The sequence below is a fragment of the Capra hircus genome, chromosome 5 (assembly GCF_001704415.2).
Source record: "Capra hircus breed San Clemente chromosome 5, ASM170441v1, whole genome shotgun sequence".
In the NCBI taxonomy this organism is placed as follows: Eukaryota; Metazoa; Chordata; class Mammalia; order Artiodactyla; family Bovidae; genus Capra; species Capra hircus.
Window position 1 is genome coordinate 63,696,137 of NC_030812.1, and position 26,576 is coordinate 63,722,712.

The following is a 26,576-nucleotide window of genomic DNA, read 5'->3' on the forward strand; positions in this document are numbered from 1 at the left end:
AGGAAAAAAGTAAGCTATTGATGAAAGCCTATAACCAAAGTCTTAGCTAGAATCGTAGCAAAAGAAACAAAATAAACTTTGAGATTGCTACTTGAAATTTTAAAACATGGAACATAGCATATACTCAGTAATTCCAGAACACTAAAGAAAAATAGTAATATTTGTCTATGTAATTTAGCTTTTCAACCAGGTGGATATACTGGAATTCAGTATGTCTAAGCATTGCTGTTTAGTCACTAAGTCATCTGACTATTTGAAATCCCATGGACTGTAGCCTGTCAGACTCTGTCCATGGGATTTTCCAGGCAAGAATACTGGAGTGGTTTGCCATTTCCTTCTCCATGTCTAAGCACGCATGTTCAGTCACTTCAGTCATGTCGAGCTCTTTGCGACCCTATGGCATCTGGTCCCAATCACTTCATGGGAAATAGATGGGAAAACAGTGACAGACTTTATTTTGGGGGGCTCCAAAATCACTGCAGATGGTGACTGCAGCCACGAAATTAAAACACGCTTACTCCTTGGAAGAAAAGTTATGACCAACCAAGACAGCATATTAAAAAGCAGAGATATTACTTTGCCAACAAAGGTCTATCTAGTCAAAGCTATGGTTTTTCCAGTAGTCATGTATGGATGTGAGAGCTGGACCATAAAGAAAGCTGAGCGCTGAAGAATTGATGCTTTTGAACTGTGTTGTTGAAGAAGACTCTTGAAAGTCCCTTGGACAACAAGGAGATACAACCAGTCCGTTCTAAAGGAAATCAGTCCTGAATGTTCATTGGAAGGACTGATGCTGAAGCTGAAACTCCAATACTTTGGCCACCTGATGCAAAGAGCTGACTCATTTGAAAAGACGCTGATGCTGGGAAAGATTAAAGACCGGAGGAGAAGGGGATAACAGAGGATGAGATGGTTGGATGGCATCACTGACTCAATGGACATGAGTTTGAGTAAACTGCAGGAGTTGGTGATGGACAGGGAAGCCTGGCGTGTTGCAGTCCATGGGTCACAAAGAGTCAGACACGACTGAACAACTGAACTGAACTGGACTCTAGTCCATCAGGCTCCTCAGTCCATGGGATTCTCCAGGCAAGAATACTAGAGTGTGTTGCCATTTCCTTTTCCAGGGAATCTTCCAGACTCAGGCATCAAACCTGCATCTCCTGCCTTGCAGGTATATTCTTTACCACTGAGCCAGGTGGCAACCCATGTCTAAGCATATGTACCTTTAAATTTAAATGATTGCAGGTTAGTTGACTTTCAAAAATGCAGCTTAATAGTATTCAGTGGAATCTTCTAATTCCATGGAGCTTAATCATTTTTAATTCTGTGTATGTTCTTAGACCACCAAATCTATAAGTACCTAGTTGACAGTACTCTGCTCACTTTAAGACTCATGGGAGGGAGTTTATATTTATAGGCTGGGATGCAGTGAACCAGGATCTGGGGTAACAGGATTCACACTGGGTGTCTTAAGACATATGCAAGCACAAGGCAATAGACTGAATGGGAAATTATGAATAGGAAGGCAAGCAAGCATGAAATGCACAACAAAACCAAAGTCAATGGGTCAGAAAATTGGAATCCAGATAAGAACCAGAGTTTAAGAAAGGCAATATAAGCAGCCAGTGGCCAGGAACTATAGATAACAATCAAAAAGGCCTAAGAATAGATGTGTAGTACCAAGAAGGCCTTGATTATTGGGCCCATGTTCTGTCCCAAACAGGATGCTTCTTGATTACCACCCTCCTGAGCAAGAATCAATTCCAAGATTAATATGTGCCCTGGGCTGATAGGGGTTGATGAGAAGCAAAGATTTAGTTAGCATAGACTCATTATTTCATTGCTCCCTAAAAACAGAGTGGAGGGAGAAAGGTCTTTTTCAATATCAATTACGATTTCAGCAAACTCTAAAACATGCTAGCACCAAATGCATGGGAAATATTTTTAATGATGCCCTAATATAAGAATATTCTTTTAACCATCAAGTACATGTTATATGTATGTATTAGCTTTTCAGCACATATTAGTCACAGCTTTCACAACTACAGCTTCACTGAAATAAAAGTGAGTTATAGGGAAATGCTGATGCTGAAACTTTTACCTCCAGAGTTGCATCAGTTAATGAGTGTAGAAAGTTAAAAAAAAAAAAGTCAGGGCTTTGCTTAAGCAAAATGATCCCCCGAAGTTCCCTCCAAAGTACTCATTATAGACCAAAAAAAAAAAAGACTAAAACCTGATTCAAGTATTTTAGAAGACATAAAACTGGCACACTGCTTAAGATCATTTAGCGTCACAGCTGCTTCACAAACGAGTTCCATTGATCTTGCTGCTTTGATCTGTGCCATTCAATTCAAAATGGTTGAAGGCAGGATTATCAGTTCCACCATCTTCTACTGGATGAGATTTATAGCCTAAAACTTGCTTCTTCTAAAAGAAAATGTTAACATGATGATTAAAAAAAAGAAACTGTTCATTCAACTCAATAATTATCGCTACTACTTTTCTTTCTTTAAATCTTATTCACAGTCTACTGAAACAGAGATAAACAACAGAAATAAATCATTTTAAAGAGGAAGGCAAATACCTTCCTTGTCCATCAGAGTTCCAAGGAAAATCTGAGGACTAACAAGTATTCTATACTGGTGATAAAAGCAGTCTTAAGAATTTAAGGAAAAAGAAAGCCAACTCACTTTCTTAAAAATGTCGAAATTAGATAAAAAGTCCTCTTTGGTTAGTAGGAATCTGCAGTCTATGTTTTGTTTTCTTCCTCCTGAAAAAGACATTATTTACATCATTAAAAAGATATCTGTAACTACCCAGTGATGGACCACCATACACACATTTAACTTGAGCACATGCACTTTTATGCACTTACAAAATACAAAGAGTCTTTTAAATAGTGCTGGAGACTCAGCCCACCCTTTTTCTTCCTTCAGTCAGTCCCAGATTCTGCAAGCCTCTCACTGGGATCAATATGAGTCTAGTGTTTAAACATAAATGAGATGGCTCTTGAATGTAAGCCAACTGCCTCATCCAGTATTAGCTAGGGAAGAATCATCTGGCCCAATACTGGTAGGAAAACTGGTTTAAAAGCATTCTTCATGTTCTATCAATAAAATATCAAACCATCTACCTCTGCTTCAGACAGCAGAGTTTCCCTTCCTTAATCTGGTGGCTATGAATGTATGAAGAAATGTAGGGAACTGTGAATTGTTGGATAAACTATTCAAATGAAAACCAATATGGTTATCAGAAGCAAAACATTTAGCGGGGGGGGGGGGGGAGGGGAGGAGCAAAGAGAGTATTATGACACTCCCATTTTTTAAAGAAAAAAATGAGTTGAAAAAGACCAAAAGTCAAATAGTAAAAGATGTTTGTTCCAGATCTGAATGGTTGGGTTACTGGTGAGAAAAGTTTAAAATCTGTCTTAAAATATATCACAACAGATAAGAGAGTAAACGTGCCATGCTGGGAATTTTACTTAGGAGAATAGCATAGTTCTTTTTGAAAAGAAAGAGAATGGTTTAAACAACTGTTTGCGAGGTAACAGATATCTACAAACTTTATTATGAACTTACAATAATTATAGATTGTAATGTCTATAATAATGACAAGTATATAATGTTAATATAATAATCTGTTATATTAATGTCATTATTAATATAATTTTAATTATAAATGCAAGTACCAAAGAAGTATCAAAGACAGTGCTATCCAGATGCCAAAAAATCAATGAGAAGTGGTAGAATTCTACAAAGTGGGCACCATGCTGGTAGATTTGTAGCATAAAGCAGACATCACACATACTTGGATGAAGTATAGGATTTCTAACTGATTATAACACATTTGATAAAGTAATGGAGCTTTCTGCCCCTTGTTTGGCTGCTCTGGATGTGTACATGTGAGGGAACATAGGAAATTAGGGAGCCCAGCTTTTCTCCCCAACTCCACACTACTGCTCTGCTCCAAACCACCACGACTGCTCACCTGGATAAGTGCAATAGCCTCTACCTGCCCTCCTTTCCTTACAGACTACTCTCAAAACTGGATCAGCACGCTCCTTTGAACATTATTGGAAAAGTATTTATAAAAATATCCCGTGTAGTAGACCTAAAAGACATAGAGATGGAAAATAGAGAGAAGAGATAAGAAAATCAGAGGGGCGTCCAAGTTTAAAACATTTGACTAACAGGAGTTTCCAGAAAGAGAAAATCGAAAATGGCAGGAAATTATAAAAGAAATCATGTAGGAAAGTTCCCTGGAACTGAAGGATATAGGTCTCCAGACCCTCCTGAGGGTTTAGGGCAGGACAGTCATTGTGAAATGGGTCACATGTAAACAGCCAGTGCACGACAGGGCACTGCTATTCTGAACAGCAACAAAACAAGTCGAAGAAAAGTAAGACAGGCTCCAGGAACAAGAAAGCTACTCTCAACATAGGATCCTCTACTCACACTATCAACGATTATCAAGCAGATATGCAATGTTTCCAAGATCTCTTGTCCACCTTTTCTCAAGAACATGCTATAGCATATACTCCATTCAGTTAAGGGAGTAAAGAAGAATCAGGAGAAATGCGATCCAGGCAGCAGAGTATCCAACACAGGAAGGAGACAAGGGAATTCACAGAACGAGGGCAAAATGGAGTCCCAGGATAATGGTTCTAAGGCAGTCCCAGAGAGCAGCGTATACCATGTGTATTATTGGTTTGATTTTATTTAAAATGTATTTTTTTAAGTTTACAGACATCTGAAAAGAGCCTTCACACTATGTTTAGATATAAAGACCATAATTAGATATAAAGACTACTCCTTACATGTACACATATCTTCTTTCCAGTTTACAAAGAGCTGGTGCAGGACAATGAGAATATCATGGCACAGGGCTATTATAATGGTATGTATAAAACTCCTAGCATTGTAATAGCTACACACAAGCATTTTATTTTTATCTGACAGCAACCTGTGAGATAGGCAGGTCAATTGCTATTACCCTCATCTTATACATAAGATAGCTAAGGCTCAGAGTAGCTATGGAGCAGCTACACAGACTTAGAGTTATAAGTTCATGCAGCTGGTAAATGGCATAATGGATTCAAATTGAGATGGGTCTTCTGTTTTCAAGACTAGGCCCTAAAATTTCCCATGAGTAAAATGGAACAAATAATTGAACTAATAGTATTTTACTATTTTATATAGTATAATAACATAAATAGCTATGAAACAGATATAGTAAAAACTAATACAGAGGTAAATACTAAACAGAGCAATGATAATACTAAATAGAGCAATATTAATGTTACCTGTTGATACACTGATAAGCATTCCCACAAATAATGTTACCAAAGTTCCAACAGTGCTGAAGTATAGATATGATAAAGAATACCAGTTATCCATCAGTGGAGTCCTAAGAAAGAACAAAAGCATAACTGTAAGGTTTTATGCATGCTACCAGTAACTAAGAGTATGTATCAATAAGCCTCATGGCAAAGTCAGAATATAATACTTAATCATGTTTCTAATGTCCAAATTTGCTGTCCCAATTTTACCTTATTGGATCAGAAATTAAGTGTGACCTAACCTTTGAGTCTGAGTGAACTCCGGGAGCTGGTGATGGACAGGGAGGCCTGGCATGCTGCGATTCATGGGGTCGCAAAAAGTCGGATACGACTGAGCAACTGAACTGAACTGAACCTTTGACTGTGTGGATCACAATAAACTGTGGAAAATTCTGAAAGAGATGGAAATATCAGACTACCTGCCTCTTGAGAAACCTATATGCAGGTCAGGAAGCAACAGATAGGATTGGACATGGAACAACAGATTGGTTCCAAATAGGAAAAGGAGTACATCAAGGCTGTATATTGTCATCCTGCTTATTTAACTTATATGAAGAGTACATCATGAGAAATGCTGGGCTGGAAGAAGCACAGGCTGGAATCAAGATTGCCAGGAAAAATATCAATAACCTCAGATATGCAGATGACACCACCCTTATGGCAGAAAGTGAAGAGGAGCTAAAAAGCCTCTTGATGAAAGTGAAAGAGGAGAGTGAAAAAGTTGGCTTAAAGTTCAACATTCAGAAAACAAAGATCATGGCATCTGGTCCTATCACTTCATGGCAAATAGATGGGAAAACAGTGGAAACGGTGTCAGACTTTAATTTGGGGGGCTCCAAAATCACTGCAGATGGTGATTGCAGCCATGAAGTTAAAAGACGCTTACTCCTTGGAAAGAAAGTTATGACCAACCTAGATAGCATATTCAAAAACAGAGACATTACTTTGCCAACAAAGGTCCGTCTAGTCAAGGCTATAGTTTTTCCAGTGGTTATGTATGGATGTGAGAGTTGGATTGTGAAGAAAGCTGAGTGCTGAAGAATTGATGCTTTTGAACTGTGGTGTTGGAGAAGACTCTTGTGAGTCCCTTGGACTGCAAGGAGAGCCAATCAGTCCATCCTAAAGGAGATCAGTCCTGGATGTTCATTGGAAGGAGTGATGCTGAGGCTGAAACTCCAATACTTTGGCCACCTCATGCGAAGAGTTGACTCATTGGAAAAGACTCTGATGCTGGGAGGGATTGGGTACAGGAGGAGAAGGGGACAACAGAGGATGAGATGGCTGGATGGCATCACCGACTCGATGGACATGAGTTTGAGAGAACTCTGGGAGTTGGTGATGGACAGGGAGGCGTGGCGTGCTGCTATTCATGGAGTCGCAAAGAGTCAGACACGACTGAGCGACTGAACTGAACTGAACTGAACCTTGATCTCATAATACCAATAATGTTTATTATAATACTAATGTCCATGTTTATTCATTCTGTTCATGTTATTCATTCAACTCTGCTTTGTGTCCCAGGCACTGTTCTTGTCATTGACATATCTGCCATTGAAAAGGTGGACAAGGGGGTTCCTGCCCTCAGGAGGTTTACATTCTAAAAGAGATATGTAATGATTAAGTAAACAAATTAATAAACATAATAATTCCCATTTTGATTGTAGAGAAGAAAGCATTAAAATGAGACATTAATATCAAAATGAGAAATTAATGTCAAAGATACTTTAAAAATTCCATGAATTTTGGAAATTAAATGTCCACTTTTAAATGATGTCTCCTGGCAATCTTGATGCCAGCTTGTGATTCATCCAGCTGGGCATTTTAGGTGTAAAATATAGTGATTCACAATTTTTTAAGGTTATATTCCATTTACAGTTATCATAAAATATTGGCTATACTCACTATGTTGTATAACATGCCCTTGTAGCTTATTTTATACCTAACAGTTTTTAATCCTTTGCCCCTATATTGCCCCTCCCCACTTCTATGCTTTTTTGTTATCTTCATTATTTTGTTGTATTTTTTAGATTCCACATATAAGCGGTATCATACAGTATTTGTGTTTGTCTGACTGATTTCACTTATATTTCCAGCAATATGGATAGACCTGGAAGGCATATTGTAGTATTTTAAGTATTTCTCCACATATCATGGAGAAGTGACTTGACCTGATCTGCTTCTAAAACAACTGCTCTAGGATTCCACATTCAGCTTTGATAGACCCACCATCCAGCCAAAAGTAATATTTGAAAACTTGGAGATACGACAAGGCAGGTTTCTGTAGACCTCAGAGAGATCATGGCAATTAGAACTTAAGGCGTCAATATCCCAGAAAGAAGGGAAACACAGACGTTAGCTAGTGAACTTAAGATAATGTGATATATTGGGCCAAAGACAGACAAAATAAAACAGAATAGAAAATCGAAAAACTGACCCACAAAAAATAGTCATTGGGATTATGTCACAGTTGCCACTGCATGGCAAAATGGTGCAAAAAGAGGATATTTTCAATAAATGGTTTTTGGCTAATAGAATATCCATATGGGGAAAAAAATGAATCTTGATCACTTGAAAACAATTCCAAAGTGAATTACAATTCACAAATGGAAATGGTGCACAAGAAAGCTTTTAAATAAAAAAAATTAGAGGAATATCTTTATGACCTCAAGGTAGGCAAAGATTTCTTAAATGGGACTCACAAAAGACTAGCCATAAAAAAAAAAAAAAAAGACTAGCCATATAGGAAGAGACTGATAAATTGAACTCAATTAAAATTAAGAAATTCTGACCACTAAAAAGCATCACTAAGAGAGTAAAAAGGTAAACTACAGAGTGGGAGAAAAATATTTTCAAAACTTATCTTTTATCTAAAATATATCAAGAAAACTTAAATAAATAAAAGCAGAGAACTCAGTTTTAAATGGACCAAAGATTTCAATAAAGTCACAAAAGTTCACAAGAGTAGTTATACAAATGCCCAGTTCAGTTCAGTTCAGTCACTCAGTCGTGTCCAACTCTTTGCGACCCCATGAATTGCAGCACGCCAACTGTCCATCACCAACTCCCGGAGTTCACTCAGACTCACGTCCATCGAGTCAGTGATGACATCCAGCCATCTCACACAAATGCCCAATAGACATGTAAAAAGGTATAAACTTCATTAATCATAAGGGAAATGCAATACTTGACTACCCATCAAGTATTAGGAACTTAAAAAGTAAAAACTGAATCTGAGTAATTGAAACCTAATATCTAGGCAATGAGAGTACCCTACTTCACCTTTAGCTGTGTGTTCACTCCCCCTGGACTCTAGTCATCCTGAGCTGTGCATGATGTCCTAAGACACCGTGTGGCTTCAGGCCTTCCTGATTTGCATATGTTGCCTCCATTCTGCAACATACACTCCTCCTTCCTTTTCCCCCCCCTCGATCTGTTCACCGGATTATTTCACCCATGTTACACTCCTCTAAAAAGAATCTTTCACTCAGGAATCATTAGGCTCCTCCTCCTTCTGGTTGTCATGATAGACTGTGAATACTACTTTTCACAATGTGTTACTTGTTTATTCTCTTGTCCAACTTCCATTTGGGTCATTTTCTGGGACAAGAATAACTTTCCAGACCTTCTCTTCTAGCCAACTTCTGCATTCTTCAAGTATTAGTACATCCCTGAAGTCTGTGCTAATCTACATTTCAGCTTTGCTTATAATCATTCTTGTGGGTACTTAGTTAACGCTCAAAAATTCTGATTTATTAGCTGAGCTATTTTATAAATAAGCTAACATAGAACAGTGATTATTTATGGCACCAGGCACCTGGTAAACCTCAGCTAATTTATGTGTTTTGGAAATCCAAATAACCAATCTGCCTTTAAATTAAAAGATACATCTACATAATCAGGACAAACACTAAGAAAAATTGTGAAATGAAAAGTACTACTTCAACATCCTCCAATTTACCCTTAATCACTTCTCCCTTAACTAATTCATCACTTCTCCCTTCTCTCTAATGACTTCTGAGCTCCACCCCATAAATGCATTCATTCTTATCCAGAATATTCCCTGTATTTCTGTGCCCTGATCTCCGTAGCATCCCCATCTAGTCAAACCTTCCCCCACACATGCCTCAGGCCCTAGAACTACCTTTTCTCTTTACCCATGCAGATTACCAGCGCTGACTCCCACACAAGAATTCTCATAGCTGAATTCCCTCTGAATCACCAATGATGTTTGTATGTATGGTCACATTCCTTCTCCCAGGAGTGTGTCCCATTTTAAGAGGGGATGCCATGTCTTGTCTCAAAAGAAATGATTCTCCAGTGGCTTCATTCTAGGCAAGCTGGAACTGGGGCAATACTTTAGGGGAAGTGCCCTCATCTTTGCATTCCTTGAATGCATCCATGGGTTTTGCGCTCTAAAACTGAAGATGTATATACCCACTAAGGGTAGTCTCGCTCTCACATCCACTGTACAGTGTAACAGGGATGTACCAAAAGGTCTGTTGCTGTTTAGTCACTAAGTGAAACTTGCTCAGTCATATCTGACTCTCTGTGATTCCATGGACTATAGCCCACCAGGCTCCTCTGTCCAGGGAATTTCCCAGGGAAGAATACTGGAGTGGGTTGCCATTTCTTTCTCCAACCAAAAGTCTACATTATTTCATTAAATCAGATGACATCAGTAGCCAGAAGCTCAAAAATGTACTGCATAACTGAAAACTCTAACAGGAAGATCACAGCTGCAATTCATTGCCAATGCTCTAAAGATTCGGAATATTTAAAACTGAACGAATAGCAATTATCCAATGTATTTCAATGAATTGCAGCTTCTAGTTGGTAAAAGTTATACTTCAAAGGCTATATATGCAATGTGTCTTTATAATTTTGCTTTTCATTTTAAGGGTTTTTCAGTGGACAAAGACAACTTTTCATTCAACTGGAACTAATATTTGTCAGCATTTACCCATAGTAGAATTTTTTGTTACTATTCAAGTCTTCTCTGCATCTGTAGATGAAGTGGAAGTTTTTATTGAAATTAAGAAATATGGCTTTTTTTTTTTTGCTATTTCTGAGCAAAATATAATAGCCAGAAAGCCACATGCACTGTCCTCATTTCAGAATTAGGCAAAATCACAGCACTGCAGGCAAGACAAAGAGCAACAGAGGTTTTCTATCTGTCACATTCAATTTTTTTAAATATGACATTACAAAGCTCAATTCATTACCTTTCAATGTTATGTACTTGAGAAACACTGGTAGAAAATGGCATTTCTGTGGTTGTCATCCAATTTGTTCCATTGTATGTGCTGTTACAGCCATAGGTTTCAAGTCTTAATGGCATCATTCTCTCAGGAAGTGGGGGATAAAGCTGAGCTCCAATTCCGACCCACAGAGAAACGGCAAATCCAGCTAGCAGACCCCCAAGTGCTCCCTGCAAAAAACAGACGTATCTTTTAAAACAAATAATAGAGTTTGCTTTGAAATAGAAGTTAACATTAGGAGCTTAAGCTCAACACGGTCCAAGTCAAATTTACCAGCTTCCTTCCTAAAACTCTTCTCCCTTGCAAGCTCCCTGCCTCTCGCCAAGGGCAGCATGGGTCCCAGGTCCCTCAGCCCAGAGCCCTTGTCTCTGGAACCCCCAACCCCTATTTTAATATCTCTATCTTGCCAATCACCAATTCCTCTTCATTTTTCTTTACATATCTCATAGTTCCACGCCTTCCAGTGTCTCCATGGCCAGCACTCTGTTCTGGTCTCTTCATCTCTTTATACCCAGTGACCACAACAGACAGATATGCAGTTGACTTCAAGCCAACTGTTCCCTCCACTTTTACTTAATTTACAAAAAAAAAAAAAATGGCATGTCATATGAGCAACAGGGGCTTCCCAGGTGGCACTAGTAGTAAAGAACCTGCCTGCCAATGCAGGAGACCTAAGAGACTCAGGTTCGATCTCTGGGTTGGGAAGATCCCCTAGAGGAGGGAACAGCAACCCACTCCAGTATTCTTGCCTGGAGAATCCCATGGACAGAGGAGCCTGGGGGGCTACTGTCTCTAGGGTTGCAAAGAGTCAGACACGACTGAAGTGACTTAGCACACACGCATGCATGAGCAGCAGGCTATGAAGAAGAAAGCATCCACAGAATTTACTCCTTTACTTAGCAACATGCATGATTGTAAATTAGGGGACAAGAGCACGATGTTTTCACAAATGACTGCAATGGTACATATAACCAATCCAAGTACTTCCAGAGATAAGTGGAAATGTCCTCTCTAAAGACACCTGGTTTCACAATCTTTGAAAGACTTGGGTTACCCTGCTCCTACTTTTCACCAGCAATTGAACTGTTTTTGATAGTCAGTCAGTCCTTGAATGATTAAGCCCTAGTTCCAGATGATGCAGTTGGAAGCAAATCTTGCTGTGGTGAAGTTCCTCCCCTCACTGTAAGAATAATGGTCAGATTATTACAACAGAAACAACAGTATCTTACTTCCTCTGCTAAGGACAAGTTGGACCTAGTCAGCTATAGCATTTCTGGAGGCAACTCATGGTGGCAATAAATGTCAAAAAACAAAAGTCAATCTTCTTTTAATATTTTAGGCACTCAACCAACCACTTGCATTTCATAATGCAAAGAATCTCATCAAAACTTCAATATTCTGAGGTGGACATGAACTGCCCTCTTTCTTTATGATTCATATCTACTAAGCTAGTATTTCATATGACACTTCATTGAGAATTATTAACAATAATAACAATGATAATAGCCCTTATTTGTATCTGCCTTATCAATTCCTAATCCCTCATGAGGAAAATGGAATTCTAAGTATAAAGTTCTGCGGTTATTCTCCATCTGTCTTAAGCAACCACATATACATTATAAGCTTTTCCTAAACTTCAGCTTTATAGCAGAACTAAATTAGTAGTGTTCTGCCTGACTTTCAGAGAAATTATTTCTATTCATTTATTCTAAACAGAGCTATTACTTCTTTCTGAATTCAATTCTAAATTATGATTACCTCTTTGGGAACAGAACCACACTGTTGGAGCTATATCCTTAAATATCAGGGGAATAGTTTCTGACCAAAGTGGCAAAGAATTTATCTTACTGCTTCTCCTTACTGTACTCTGGCTATCCACAGGTATCCTTGGCTCTACTGCCCTGAAATCTTTCATATCCAAGGATGTCAATCTCCTTTAAATCTTAATGATTAATTTTAATGAAGGGTAAAAATTAAATAAAAACAAAATGTTGTTCTTTGCTGCTGCTGCTGCTAAGTCGCTTCAGTTGTGTCCGACTCTGTGCGACCCCAGAGACGACAGCCCACCAGGCTCCCCCATCCCTGGGATTCTCCAGGCAAGAACACTGGAGTGGGTTGCCATTTCCTTCTTTAGTTATATAATATAATATTCATAATGTGCATGCTAAGTTTCTTCAGTCATGTCTGACTCTGTGAGACCATAGGGATTGTAGCCTGCCAGTCTCCTCCATCCTTGGGATTCTCCAGGCAAGAATACTGGAGTGGGTTGTTGTGCCCTCCTCCAGGGGATCTTCCCAACGTAGGGATCAAACCTGCATCTCTTACATCTGTTGCATTGGAAGGCAGGTTCTTTACCTTGAGCACCACCTGGGAAGCCAATATTCATAACATATTGTATTATATTATATATCGTATTATGTATTATTTCACAATATATATCCTTTAGTTGTGCTTTATGATACTCTTTAATATTATTTTTTTGGCTTCCCCAGTGGCTCAGTGGTAAAGAATCTGCCTGCCAATGCAGGAGATACAAGCTCAATCCCTGGGTAAAGAAGATCCCCTAAAGAAGGAAATGGGCTTCCCTCATAGCTCGGTCAGTAAAGAATCTGCTTGCAATGCAGGAGACCTGGGTTCGATTCCTCAGTTGGAAAGATCCCCTGGAGAAGGAAATGGCAACCCACTCCAGTATTCTTGCCTGGAAAATCCCATGGACAGAGGAGCCTGGCATGCTACAGTCCATGGGGTCGCAAGAGTTGGACACAACTTAGTGACTAAACTACAACCACCACCACTCCAGTAATCTTGCCTAGAAAACTCCATGGACAGAGGAGCCTGGTAGGTTACAGTGCATGAGATCACAAAGAGTCAGACACAACATAGTGACTAAACAACAATATTATATTTTAGTTATAATTATGCTTTTATATAATTATGTGATAGTCACAATATCAGAGGAGGCAATGGCACCACACTCTTGCCTGGAAAATCCCATGGATGGAGGAGCCTGGTGGGCTGCAGTCCATGGGGTCGTTAAGAGTCGGACACGACTGAGCGACTTCACTTTCACTTTTCACTTTCATGCATTGGAGAAGGCAATGGCAACCCACTCCAGTGTTCCTGCCTGGAGAATCCCAGGGACAGTGGAGCCTGGTGGGCTGCTATCTATGGGATCACACGGAGTTGGACATGACTGAAGCGACTTAGCAACAGCAGCAGCAGCAGCAGTCACGATATATATTGTTCTGGCAGTTTCCATTTAGTTTCACACATGCAGTGTCCCAGTGCATAGTACATTCCTTGTGTGTCCCAGCAAAGTCAATATGAATAACGTTAAGTCATAAAGATAAGCCGCTAATGACAAGTATCAAAGGAACCATAACTTTACAATCGAGAAAAATTGTAGAAATGCTACTGTAGTTGGAAAAGTAGACTTTACATATATATGTTCATCTTTTATACTTACAATTGAGTTGGCAAAGGGAACCAAAATCCCCAAAGCAAACAAGCCCATAAGTGGCCCACCAAGCATGCCAAATATGCTGAGTGCTGCCTACAAAATTAATAAGAAGTCATCAATCAGCAATCGGAAATCCAAAGTTAAAACATTTAAAAGTAATTTCATTGAGACGAAGATTTAAGCTCAAGACTCCTGAAAATCATGGCAGCCTTGCCATTGACAAACAGATAACTAGAATCTGGAAGCTTCTGCATCTCAGGCTCAGGTTCTATCTGTTCATTAAGTATCCTCAACAAAAGAAGCAAACTATAAAGAGGACAGAGAATTATGAGGCAAGAGGGACACTACTCCTCCTAGCATTGTTCTTGTAGATGTTAATAATCACATCACTCCTTTGTGCTTTGGTAGTCTGAAAATGCTCTGCAAAACAAGATTGTGGTTAAGTACTACTAAGTGACTAGAGATGGCAACAAAACCCAATGCTATCCTTGATTTCCTAAGGATAGAACTAGAATGAGACATGTGATTTTAAAAAAAGATTGATCAAATCACGCAGAAAGTTTTAACCTGATTGGCTAACTGCAACCTTTGCTTTGATAGACAGATGCCAAAATCATGATAGTGAAAAAAGTTTACAGTGTGAAGAATGCAAAAGTGCAAATAGCTGAAACATTCAAGAGATATATGTTCACAATATTCAGACAGCTAATTCTTGAGAGTGAATAGAACCATCAAAGAAGAATCAAGGACCCACTGGTTTATTCACAGAGTAAAAGGGACAGATGGAACAGAATTAATACATTAAAGAAAAAATGTCAGTCAAAAAAATTTTAGAGGGTATAGACTGCAGCTCTGGGTTAAATAACAAACAACAAAAAACAAACAAACAAACAAACAAAAAAAAAACAAACAAGAAAAGAGCTCTACCTAGTGGACTAGGGAAGGAGTGAGGATATGATGACAGAGAAGAACTAGTGTTCAAGGAGAATATGGACTCAGAAAATGGTCCTAAGGAATCATTTCACAATGTCTCTTGAACCAGAGTCCAGTTGGAAGGAAGGTAGACTTCACTGCAAAATGTGAAAGGTCACTTGGCACATGTAGTGGTCACCGTGACAGTGTGACCTAGAGCCAGTTCTGCAGATGCAGGAATAGTCTCCCCACCAAATACCTGTCTCAGGAAATAAGACCTTGGTTAGAGATGAAGCAAGGAAGAGCTGTCTTAAAGTCATGATGACTCTCCTAGAATATCTCATTACCTATACTCAGGCCAGAGCTGGTATATGGAAAAGGGGGAAAGGGGGGAATCAGTCATAATAAGAGCTCTAAATAATAATTCAGACTATGAAGGAAAGCATACTAACAGGAGTTTTGTTGGTTATAGCTTAGGTGTACCAGATAGGGTTAGAGTTTCTAGACCTAAACCATTCATTCATTCATATAATCAGAATAAGAGCACACTATTTTAACAACTGGTATAAAAGCAACAACCAACCAGAAAGGAACCAAATCTTAGGCCTGAAGCAGGAGTCTGGAGGACCTGCTATGCTTAGCATTAACCTTCAAGTTTCTGGGTCTTGCTGAGGTCCCAGAGTCCCAGAGTCAGACCCAGGTGGCCATGGAAATTTCATGTACCACTTGGGGGTGATCAGATAAGTAGTTATTCATGAACCAATACATAAATAGTTACATTCAACCTGAATGTATAAAATATCTATTTTATCTTAGGAATTGTACCAGATATTTGGTACAGTATCAAAGAACAATGACATAATCCTCACCTTCATGAAATTATAACCTGTTTAGTAAAACAGACACTAATAAATGACTGCAATAAAAAGTATTATAATGGGGACGATAAGAGAAATATGAGGTGCTCTGGGAACATAATAGAAGGGAGCTCAAACCTATCCGGGTAACAGAAAGAGCCTCTTTAGAAAATAATGTTTAAGTTGAAACTTGAAGGAAAAATAAGACTTAAACAGTAAAAGAGTGCTAAACGGAAAATCAGAAGGATACAGAAGAACTCAGAACCATCAATGAGAAGATCTATTAATAATTGACACTTGTAGAATATACACTTAACAACAGCAGAGCACACATTCCTTTCAGGTTCCCCTGTAACAGACACCAAAATACTATATCCTGGGCTATAAAACAGACTTCAACAAATTTTAAAGAATTAAAATCATACAGAATGTGTTCAGAATGACCGCCTTGGAATGAAACTAGAAATCAATAGCAGAAAGATAACAGGAAAATCACCAAACACCTAGAAACTTAGTAACATACTTTTAAACAATCCCTGAGTCAAAAGGACATATCAAAGGAAATTTTAAATACAAATACAAAATATGAAAAGTTGTGGGACACAGCTAAAAGTGCTGAGAGGGAATATTTTAGCAATTAGTGCATAAGTTATAAATAAAATTCTGAAATCAATCATCTAAGGTCCTACCTCGAGAACAAAATCCAAAGTAACCAGAAGGAAGAAAATAATGAAGATAATAACAAAAATCAATGATTTAAAACAGAAAAATATGGAAAAATCAGTGAAACAAGAAGCTAATTCTTTGAAAATATCAATAAAAATTGACAAACCTCCAGCAAGACTAAAAAACATAAAAGATAAAGTTACCAATGTGAGGAATAAAACAAGAGCTAACACTACAAACTCTGCAGATATCAAAAGCATAATAAGGGAATACTATGAATAACTTCACAAACATAAATTTGACAACTTAGGTGAAATATACGAAATCCTTGATTCATTTTATAATGCATTCAATATGAAACAGGTAATTTGAATAGCTATAACTACCAAGGAAACTGAATACATAATTTTAAATTCCCCCAAAAAGAAACCCTCAAGAGCAGATGGTTTCACTAGAGTATTATACCAAACGGCATTATACCAAACAAAGAATTAACACCAGTTTTGCACAATCTTTTCCAGAAAAAAGGAGAAAATTCTTTCCAGTTTATTTTATGAAGCTGGTATGACCCTAATACCAAATCGAGACAATGACATTACAAAAAAATAATACCACAGATCAGTATCTCTCATGAATATAGATGTAAAAATTCTTAATAAAATATCATCAAATAGAATTCAGCAACATATAAAAATAACTATATGCTACGACCAAGTGAAGTTTATTCCAGAAATGCAAGGCTGGATCAACTCTTGAAAATCAATCAGGATAATATACCATGTCAAAGAATTAAAGAAGAAAATCATATTGTTATATCAAACGATGCCGAAAAATCATCTGACAAAATTCAACACTCATTCATGATAAAAACTCTCAGGAAAATAGAAGTAAAGGGGAATTTCCTTAATTTGGTAAAGGGGATATACAAAACTCCTACAGCTAATGTACTCAGGAATGAATTACTAAATGTTTTCCTCATTCAGGGGCTTCCCTTGTGGCTCAGCTAGTAAAGAATTTGCCCGCAATGCAGGAGTTCAATCCCTGGGTTAGGAAGACCCCCTAGAGAAAGGAAAGCCTACCCACTCCAGTATTCTGGCCTAGAGAATTCCATGGGCTATATAGTCCATGAGGTTGCAAAGAGTAGGACATGACTAAGCAACTTTCACTTTCACTTTCCCCATTCAGACTAGGCAACAAGGCAACAGTGTTCACCCTCCTACATTTATTCAACATGATGTGGAAACTGAAGCCACAGGAATAATATAATAATAATAATAACAAATTGAAGCAATAAGGAAACAAAAGGTACATGTGTAGATTGGAAGAGAAGATATGAAACTGTCCCTATCTGAAGTTGAAGAAAATCCCAGAAACTAATAAGTAAACTCAACAAGGTCATATGATATAGAAATATACAAAGATCAATTGTATCTCTTATACATTAACAAACACATGGACACCAACGTCAAAAACACAGTATCATTTAAATTACTCAAAAAATGAAATACTTAGGTATAAATCTAATTAAATATAAATGGGACTTATAAAAATTACACAGTTGGTGGTGGAAAAACTTAGGGATGATCTAAATAAATAAAGAGACATACTACATTTATGGATTAAAAGATTCAATGTGGTAAAAATGTTCCCGAGTTGTTATATAGGTTTAAGGCAATATTATCAAAATTTAAGCAGGGTTTATATGTAAATATATATATATATATGGAGAGAAGATTATTCTAAACTTTATATAGGAAGGCAAAGGAACTAGAATAGCTAGAACAATTTTGAAAAATAACAATAAAATGGAAGGAGTCAGTAAATCTGGATTCAAGATTTATTACAACATGATAGTAATCAAAACTGTGTGATCTTGGCAAATGGTTATACACACAGATCAATGACATAGAACAAAGAAACCAAATACAGACCCATACAACTATGCTCCATTGATTTTTCACATAGGTGCAAAGGCAATCAATGGAGGAAAGATAGTTTTTACAACAAGTAGTATTACAGCAACTGGACATCCACAGGGGAAAGTAACCTAAGTCTCTCACCATTGAGGAAACTGGCTAAAGGATATGTGGAGTCTCTCTGTATTATTTTTTATTATTACATGTAAACCTATGATTTTCTCAAAATGGAAATTTTAATTTAAAAATATTTAAAAGACTTTAGTCATATCTGTTCCTTAGTATGTCTATGGGTAGATATATAAAGAGGGAAGTCTAGAAGGATGATCACATCAACTTTTTTTAAAAAAAAAAGAGTTTAGTGATTACGACTTAAACCTTTGAGGATTAGCTCTTACCTGCAACAAAGCTCCCATTAGTGAAGCCAGTGCAGCCATGCCAATACACAGGGCTCCAAACAGCACACCTATATGGATGACATAAAAGCCATTGCAAAATCCAGACTCAGAGGATTAGAATTCTCAATAGAAGAAGCTACCACACCTTGATTCAAAGTGTATAATATGACTATAATGAAGAATGGCCACCTACCTCAGAGTCAGGTAAAAAGGCAACGGGCTGTTTTTCTACAGCATCAGCAGTGTGCAAAGAGGAAAGAAAACCCTGATATCGTGTCCCAGGATTTATTACATTAGGTTATATAAGTAAAGAATCCCTAAAATTAACTATAGGTATTTTAAAACTAAAAACCATTGTGTTACTAATCCTCCATAAACATTTGTTTGTAAAGGAAAGCTCAGGTCTCTCTTTTCAGTTTGCCAAAAACAGGACACAGTTTAGCTCTGCTCTGATGGGGGAAGGGAGTAATAAATATCAGAGAGTCTTCTGACTTTAAGTGTTCATTTTTCGTGGGAAGTGGCAATCCACACCAGAGTATTTTAGGACCTTTAGCTTTCTTATAATCTCCATCAATATTCACAAACCCTTCCTGTTAAACAAAAGCAAAGAAAGGCAACTTGAAGATAAGTATTATATTTTTCCCTCTACCAAACTCTTTCCCCAAAACTTCTTTATAGAAATTCTCAAGCTATCATTGGTGGTCAGTTTATGGAATTTTTTTTTGCCTTTTGGCTTTCAGTATTTCCCAGGTTTTCTCTAACTACATATTTCACTTTTGAAATTGCTTTAGGAAAGCTCTGGAAAAGGGAATGGCAACCCACTCCAGTATTCTTGCCTGGGAGATCCCATGAACAAAGGAGCCTTGTAGGCTATAGTCCACGGGGTTGCAAAGAGCTGGACACAACGGAGCAAATAACATACGTAAGAAAATTCCATTCCCTATTTTTATTTTAAAAGATTTCCATTCAACAAAACTCACCTGAAATCCATTAACATAATTTCCCACATATAAACTTCAAAATAAAAAAAAATAAAATGAACGATAAATTTGTTCATAAATTAGTGCATTCCTTATGTTATTTCTATCTTACTTACAAAGGCACTCACACCTTCATTAAGCAAAGTGAGTAAATAATCTCATTGTGCCTGAATGGAAAACTTTACATTAATTTTTTAAAAGAGCTTTATTGCAATGATTCTCCATGTCTCTAAATCCTAATATAAATAGTATTTCCAACATACTAAATTCTTCTCTACTTGGTAACTCATGAATGGTCACCATTGTGGGTTTTTTGTACTCAGATTATCAGAAACATTCAAGTCGTTTGCCATATTACATACCCCAACATAATGATTATATTCAACCCTTCAAAACGAATGAAAGCTTCATCTATACTAGTGGAGTCAATTTGTTATTAATCATCATCAGCATCACTCGAGTATCAGCTAGTACCTCTTGTTTTACATGGATTATCTCTAAATCTCACAGTACCTACAAAGTGAATAATTTTTGTTTTCATTTTCCATGTAAAGAAACAGAGGCTCAACTGGGTTTGCTCAAGGCTTTGTTGTTGCCTAGATACTAAGTCATATCCTACTCTTTTGCAACCCCATGGACTACAGCCTGCCAGACTCCTCTGTTGCCAAGTCCTCTGTCCATGGAATTTCCTAGGCAAGAATACTGGAGTGGGTTGCCATTTCCTTCTCCAAAGGATTTTTCCCAAACCAGTGATTGAACCCACATCTCCTGCACTGCAGGCAAGTTCTTTACCACCAAGCCACCTGGGAAGCCCTTGCTCGAGGCTAACAGTTAGTAAATTAGTGAAGCAGTTTGGTGAGGCCAGCAAGTCTGTCTGGCTTCAAAAGCTTCTATTTATTCTACTAAACCACAAAGCTTCAACAATTCCATGATGAGCCCATCCAAATATCCTTTAAGGAAGCATTATCTCATTTTTTTTTAATTATGTTCTAGGATTAAAATCAGGTACATAATAAAATAATTCAATGCTATTTAAATTTAAGGGACACTGATGAATATAAATTAAGTACATATTCCAGGCAACAGTTATGGCAATTACATACAGAATTGTGGTATAAAACAGAATATTATTTACTATTTCTTTGACAGTCTACTAGTGCTGTTAAGTTGAGGTTAAAGATTCTTTTTAAAGAAACAAATTTGTTAGTCATTCATCCTGAAACAAGTATACCCAAATGAAAATGAAGAAGTACACTAGCTAGGTTTCTCTGAGTCAAATATTGCACCTGGGACAATAGCAATTGAGGTTAAATGTCTTTCCATTCAAGAGGATATTTAACCTCTAAATTGAAAAAGCAAGAGAATTCCAGAAAAACATCTATTTCTGCTTTATTGACTATGCCAAAGCCTTTGACTGTGTGGATCACAATAAACTGTGGACAATTCTGAAAGAGACGGGAAGACCAGACCATCTGACCTGCCTCTTGAGAAACCTATATGCAGGTCAGGAAGCAACAGTTGTAACTGCACATGGAACAACACACTGGTTCCAAATAGGAAAAGGAGTACATCAAGGCTGTATATTGCCACCCTGCTTATTTAACTTAAATGCAGAGTACATCATGAGAAACGCTGGGCTGGAATAAGCACAAGCTGGAATCAAGATTGCCAGGAAAAATATCAATAACCTCAGATATGCAGATGACACCACTCTTACTGCAGAAAGTGAAGAGGAACTAAAGAGCTTCTTGCTGAAAGTGAAAGAGGAGAGTGAAAAAGTTGGCTTAAAGCTCAACATTCAGAAAACAAAGATCAAGGCATCCGGTCCCATCACTTCATGGGAAATAGATGGGGAAACAGTGGAAACAGTATCAGACTTTATTTTGGGGGGCTCCAAAATCACTGCAGACAGTGATTGCAGCCATGAAATTAAAAGATGCTTACTCCTTGGAAGAAAGTTATGACCAACCTAGATAGCATATTGAAAAGTAGAGACCTTACTTTGCCAACAAAGATCTGTCTAGTCAAGGCTATGGTTTTTCCTGTGGTCATGTATGGATGTGAGAGTTGGACTGTGAAGAAAGCTGAGTGCTGAATAATTGATGCTTTTGAACTGCGGTGTTGGAGAAGACTCTTGAGAGTCCCTTGGACTGCAAGGAGATCCAATCAGTCCATTCTAAAGGAGATCAGTCCTGAGTGTTCATTGGAAGGACTGATGCTGAAGCTGAAACTCCAATACTTTGGCCACCTCATGCGAAGAGTTGACTCATTGGAAAAGACTCTGATGCTGGGAGGGGCTGGGGGCAGGAGGAGAAGGGGACAACAGAGGATGAGATGGCTGGATGGCATCACCGACTCGATGGACATGAGTTTGAGTGAACTCCGGGAGTTGGTGATGGACAGGGAGGCGTGGCGTGCTGAGATTCACGGGGTCGCAAAGAATCGGACACGACTGAGCAACTGAACTGAACTGAACTGAAGATCCTACAATCTATGATTTTGAGAATTCATATTGAATAAAGTTGAGCATTCCTCATACAATTTTATTGACTATCTCCTGGACAGCCTACACATGCAGATAGAACAATCAAGATTGGTTTAAAAGAATCACAATACTCTTTCTTTATCATCAATCCATACACATAAGACTATATATCTTAAACTGTCAGTGCCCTCTTAGGTAATAGAGAAAATGTGTGACTCTTGGTTCCAAACTAAGGATATCTCTTAAAACTGTGGTTGATGGAAAGGGGTTGAATTTTTAACTGTAGCTAAGAATTCTAACATAGATTTGGGATAGGAAGAAGGTATAAAAGAAAGTTAGCCAAATAGGACCCCTGGAAATTGTTCTTTGTGGTCACTGGACAATTGTTTGAAGTATATCCCAAATCTTGATTGCAAATATGGCCATGACTGCATTAAGTCACATGCATGCGTACACTCACACTGTTTTCCATGGAAAATAATTTCTGGTATCTCTAAAAATGATGTCCCAGAGTTAAAATGGAATTGTGAAATGAAACCTTACTCATTCCTTGTGAAATCCAAGAGAGAGACTTTTCCGAGAGAGATGGGAAGCGAGGTTTCACTAGGTCTTCCATGGTCACTGCTGCTAAGGCATTAATACTGGAGGACACTGTGCTGTATAGGGAAATCAAAATTTTAATGTATATGTAAACTTTAATAATACCTTAACTGGGTATAAGAAAAAGAAAACATTGTCACTTCTGAAATATAACCAGATTTCTACTACAGTATTTTCTTAATTATTTACTGAAGTATAGTTGATGTACAATGTTGTGGTAGTTTCTGTCATACAGCAAAGTTATTCAGTATATATATGTATATATTAATATGTATATATGTATATGTATATACATATATATATTCTTTGTCATATTATTTTCCATTATGGTTTATTATAAGATATTGAGTAGTTTCCTATGTTATATAGTAGGACTTTGGGGTTTTTTTTATCTATTTTACCTACTACATTATTTTTTAATAATTACATCATCCTCTTTCTGGAAGCTGTCATCCAAGAATGATTCAGGCAAATCCATAGGCTTAATAGTTAGAATGGATAATTTAATGTTGCTTCCATTTTGCAATTAATCCTTATTATCCATGAAAGAATCTCTTAGATTATGCAATATTGCTAGATAATGACTTTAAAGCACATTTTTCTTTATGCATAGAAAGGACTATCATGAGTCCTCACTAACATTCACCATAAATATTAATAATATTAATTTGCTGGATCTTCACTAACATATGTTGTACATGATAATAATAAGTGTAACACAGGAACAAAGTGCAATGAATAAGCTCAAACACAAAACAAGATTCTCTGGACAGTATATATTATTCAGCCTGTAATAGGAGATTTGTACTCTGAGTTTTCCATTTGACCATGCTTTAGTTACATTCATATTTTAAACTAAGACTGTAGGTCCTTATTTTTGACCATCAGCAAAATTCACCATTGACTGATTATCATTATTGTGACTTTATGGGGTATGTGATGATGTTTTAGACAGTAGGGACTAAAGATAAAAGCAAGGACTTATGACAACAGACAGCCAACCCTCAGAGAGAAGAGCCAGACTGACAGAAAGGAGACATGGAATAATTACCTATTTAGGGCCATTTGTGCCCATGTCCAGAATTCAACTTTGTCCCCCCAAATATCCAATAATAAAAGAAACATCCCAAGAGGGAAAACTTGTATTATTAGCATCCTAGTTCATACCTTAATGTTCCACTGTAAGCACAGGCCACAAAAAGTCCAGGAAGTCCTGGATAATCTTGCAGAATGTCCAGTACCAAATAAGGCATGAGCTGAAAAATTCCAAAATTTACTCTTGAATACTATTGGCTATGAAATAAAATCAATTAACATCTCATTTATCTCTTCTTCCTTCAAGAACTAAAGGAAGATATTCCACACAACTGAAATGTCCAAATATGAAAAATTAAACTCTTTACCTGCTAACATTTAAATAAATGAATAGAATAGTAGCTAAGGGTACAGGCTCTGGATTCAGATACATGTGGCTTTTGTTATTTAGTTTCTCTGAGCCTCAGTTTCCTCATCTGTAAAATAGGAATAGTAATCCTAACCTCATAGAGTTACTACAAAACTTAAATTAGATCATCTATGTAAGTTCTTAGTATAGAAGACAGAATATAGTAAAGGCTCAGTAATAGGCAGCTGTTCTCATTTTTTGAAATAATAAATCAATTTAAAGGAAATATTTTTACATACCTCTGTGCTTAAGTAAGAAGCATTCACTTAATTTAACTTCACTTGATGACTCAAGTTTATACCTGTGAACTTCAATCACTATTCGGGAGTGAAAATGTAATTAGCACTGCTTATACAGTTGACCCTAGTACGAAATGAGTTTGAACTGTGTGGGTCTGCTTATATGTGGATTTTTTTTTAATACAGAAAAATATACATGTAGAACACCATATGCATGACTTTGTTGAAGTGGATAACCTATCCCTACACAGGTATGATGTGAGTGATATTTAATATGAAAACAACATGTTAGATTTTTTTTTTACTGTTTTATTACTGATTTCAAAGAATTGTCTTACTGCACAGTATGTCTCTCTCTAAAAACTGCAGAAACTGCAACAACCAATCATCGCCAAGTAAGTGATAAAAAAAACACACAACAATGCTTCTAACACTATATTATGAATATGACTATTATACTGTATGCCATCAAGACTTTATAACAATTCATTCATTAGGGTATAGGCTAGGCTAGCATGAAGTAATCATATCAATTACCCTAGGTAACAAATAGTTCAGTTGGTAAAGAATCTGCCTGCAATGCAGGAGACCCTGGTTCGATTCCTGGGTTGGGAAGATCCCCTGGAGATGAGAAAGGCTACCCACTCCAGTATTCTGGCCTGGAGAATTCCATGGACTGTAAAGTCCATGGGGTCGCAAAGAGTCAGAGATGACTGAGCAACTTTCACTTTCACAAGTTAAGCAATCATACTGCAGCTTCTTTGTCAGTGCATGACCTGCCTTGAAAGTGTTCCCAGGTATTTCCATATATTTTTCTATTATTTGTTTACTTATTTATTTTTGACACCACGTCTTTGTCAGGGCACTTGGGCTTTCTCTAGCTGCCGTGAGAGGGGGCCGCTCTCTGACCGCGGTGTGCAGGTTTCTCATTGCAGAGGCTTTCCTTGTTACAGAGCATGGGCTCTAGAGCACGGGCTCCAGTAGTTGCGGCACACAGGCTTAGTTGCTCTGCAGCATATGGGATCATCCCGGGACCAGAGATGGAACCCGTGTCCCCTGCGCTGGCAGGCAGATCCTTCACCACTGGACCACCAGGGAAATCTCACCATTCTTCATTCTTGTTACGTCTACTAAAATAAAAATTTTCCAAATGCTTTATAGAAACTAAAAATGAATAATGTGCCTATTTGCTATTACTTTACAAGAACATGAACACTCTCTCCTCCCAGCTAATAAACTTTGGGAACGTCATTACTGCACGTAAGAAAGACATGATACTGGACCTGGTCTGGTGCAGACACTTTCTTGGCTGTCCAAGGATCACAGTCATGGTACCTGGAATAGAGGGCAAGCCCACAAAGCACGGAGCAGACAAGGATCACCCAGAGTCCCACGAGATTGATGTAGAGAGACCTAATAAAGTATAAACAAACAAGTACATGACACTTTTAATTTCCATCTCAAAGATGAGGAAAATTGTAAAACAGAAGAGACTTTCATGACTATATTCAATAGACATGCATTCTCTTTTGGGTGTCAAAAATGCTACTTCTTTATTCTGGCATAACCTTCTGTTTATGAGGTCAATCAACACTGTATTTGGAAATATTTGGAGTAGATGGGGTTTTGCCACTGAATGAATGTATCCTCCTGGTCGGAGTTCCATGGGCGTTATTAGCTTTATAATGTTGTTTAACTACACTACTTTGGGCTTCCCTGGTGGCTCAGCAGTAAAGAGTCCAACTGTCAATGCAGGAGATGCAGGTTCCATCCCTGGGTCGGGGAGATCCCCTGGAGAAGGAAATGGCAATCCACTCCAGTATTCTTGCCTGGGAAATACCACGGACAGAGGAGCCTGGTGGGCTACGGTCCATGGGGTTGCAAACAAGTCAGATACGACTGAGCGACTAAAGAACAACTGTAACAAAATTACGCTACTTCAGGACCTTTTGTCATGAAATAGAGACTTTAACAGACAACAGAGCAGGGACTTATTCATTTTCCCTTTGCATAACATTGT

General features: G+C 37.7%; 1 protein-coding gene across 1 annotated transcript in view; it reads right to left on the reverse strand.

Annotated features, from left to right (window-relative positions):
• Nucleotides 1,124-26,576, reverse strand: part of SLC5A8 (solute carrier family 5 member 8) — a 69,323-nt gene continuing 43,870 nt past the window's right edge. The window contains exons 7-15 of the mRNA XM_018048162.1: nt 25,840-25,969; nt 24,041-24,129; nt 22,817-22,929; nt 18,809-18,876; nt 14,066-14,152; nt 10,564-10,769; nt 5,306-5,409; nt 2,694-2,773; nt 1,124-2,430 (exon numbers count right to left, since the gene is read on the reverse strand). Of these exons, the coding sequence (XP_017903651.1) occupies nt 2,305-2,430; nt 2,694-2,773; nt 5,306-5,409; nt 10,564-10,769; nt 14,066-14,152; nt 18,809-18,876; nt 22,817-22,929; nt 24,041-24,129; nt 25,840-25,969 (1,003 nt within the window). The 3' untranslated portion in view covers nt 1,124-2,304. The remainder of the gene's footprint in view (nt 2,431-2,693; nt 2,774-5,305; nt 5,410-10,563; nt 10,770-14,065; nt 14,153-18,808; nt 18,877-22,816; nt 22,930-24,040; nt 24,130-25,839; nt 25,970-26,576) is intronic.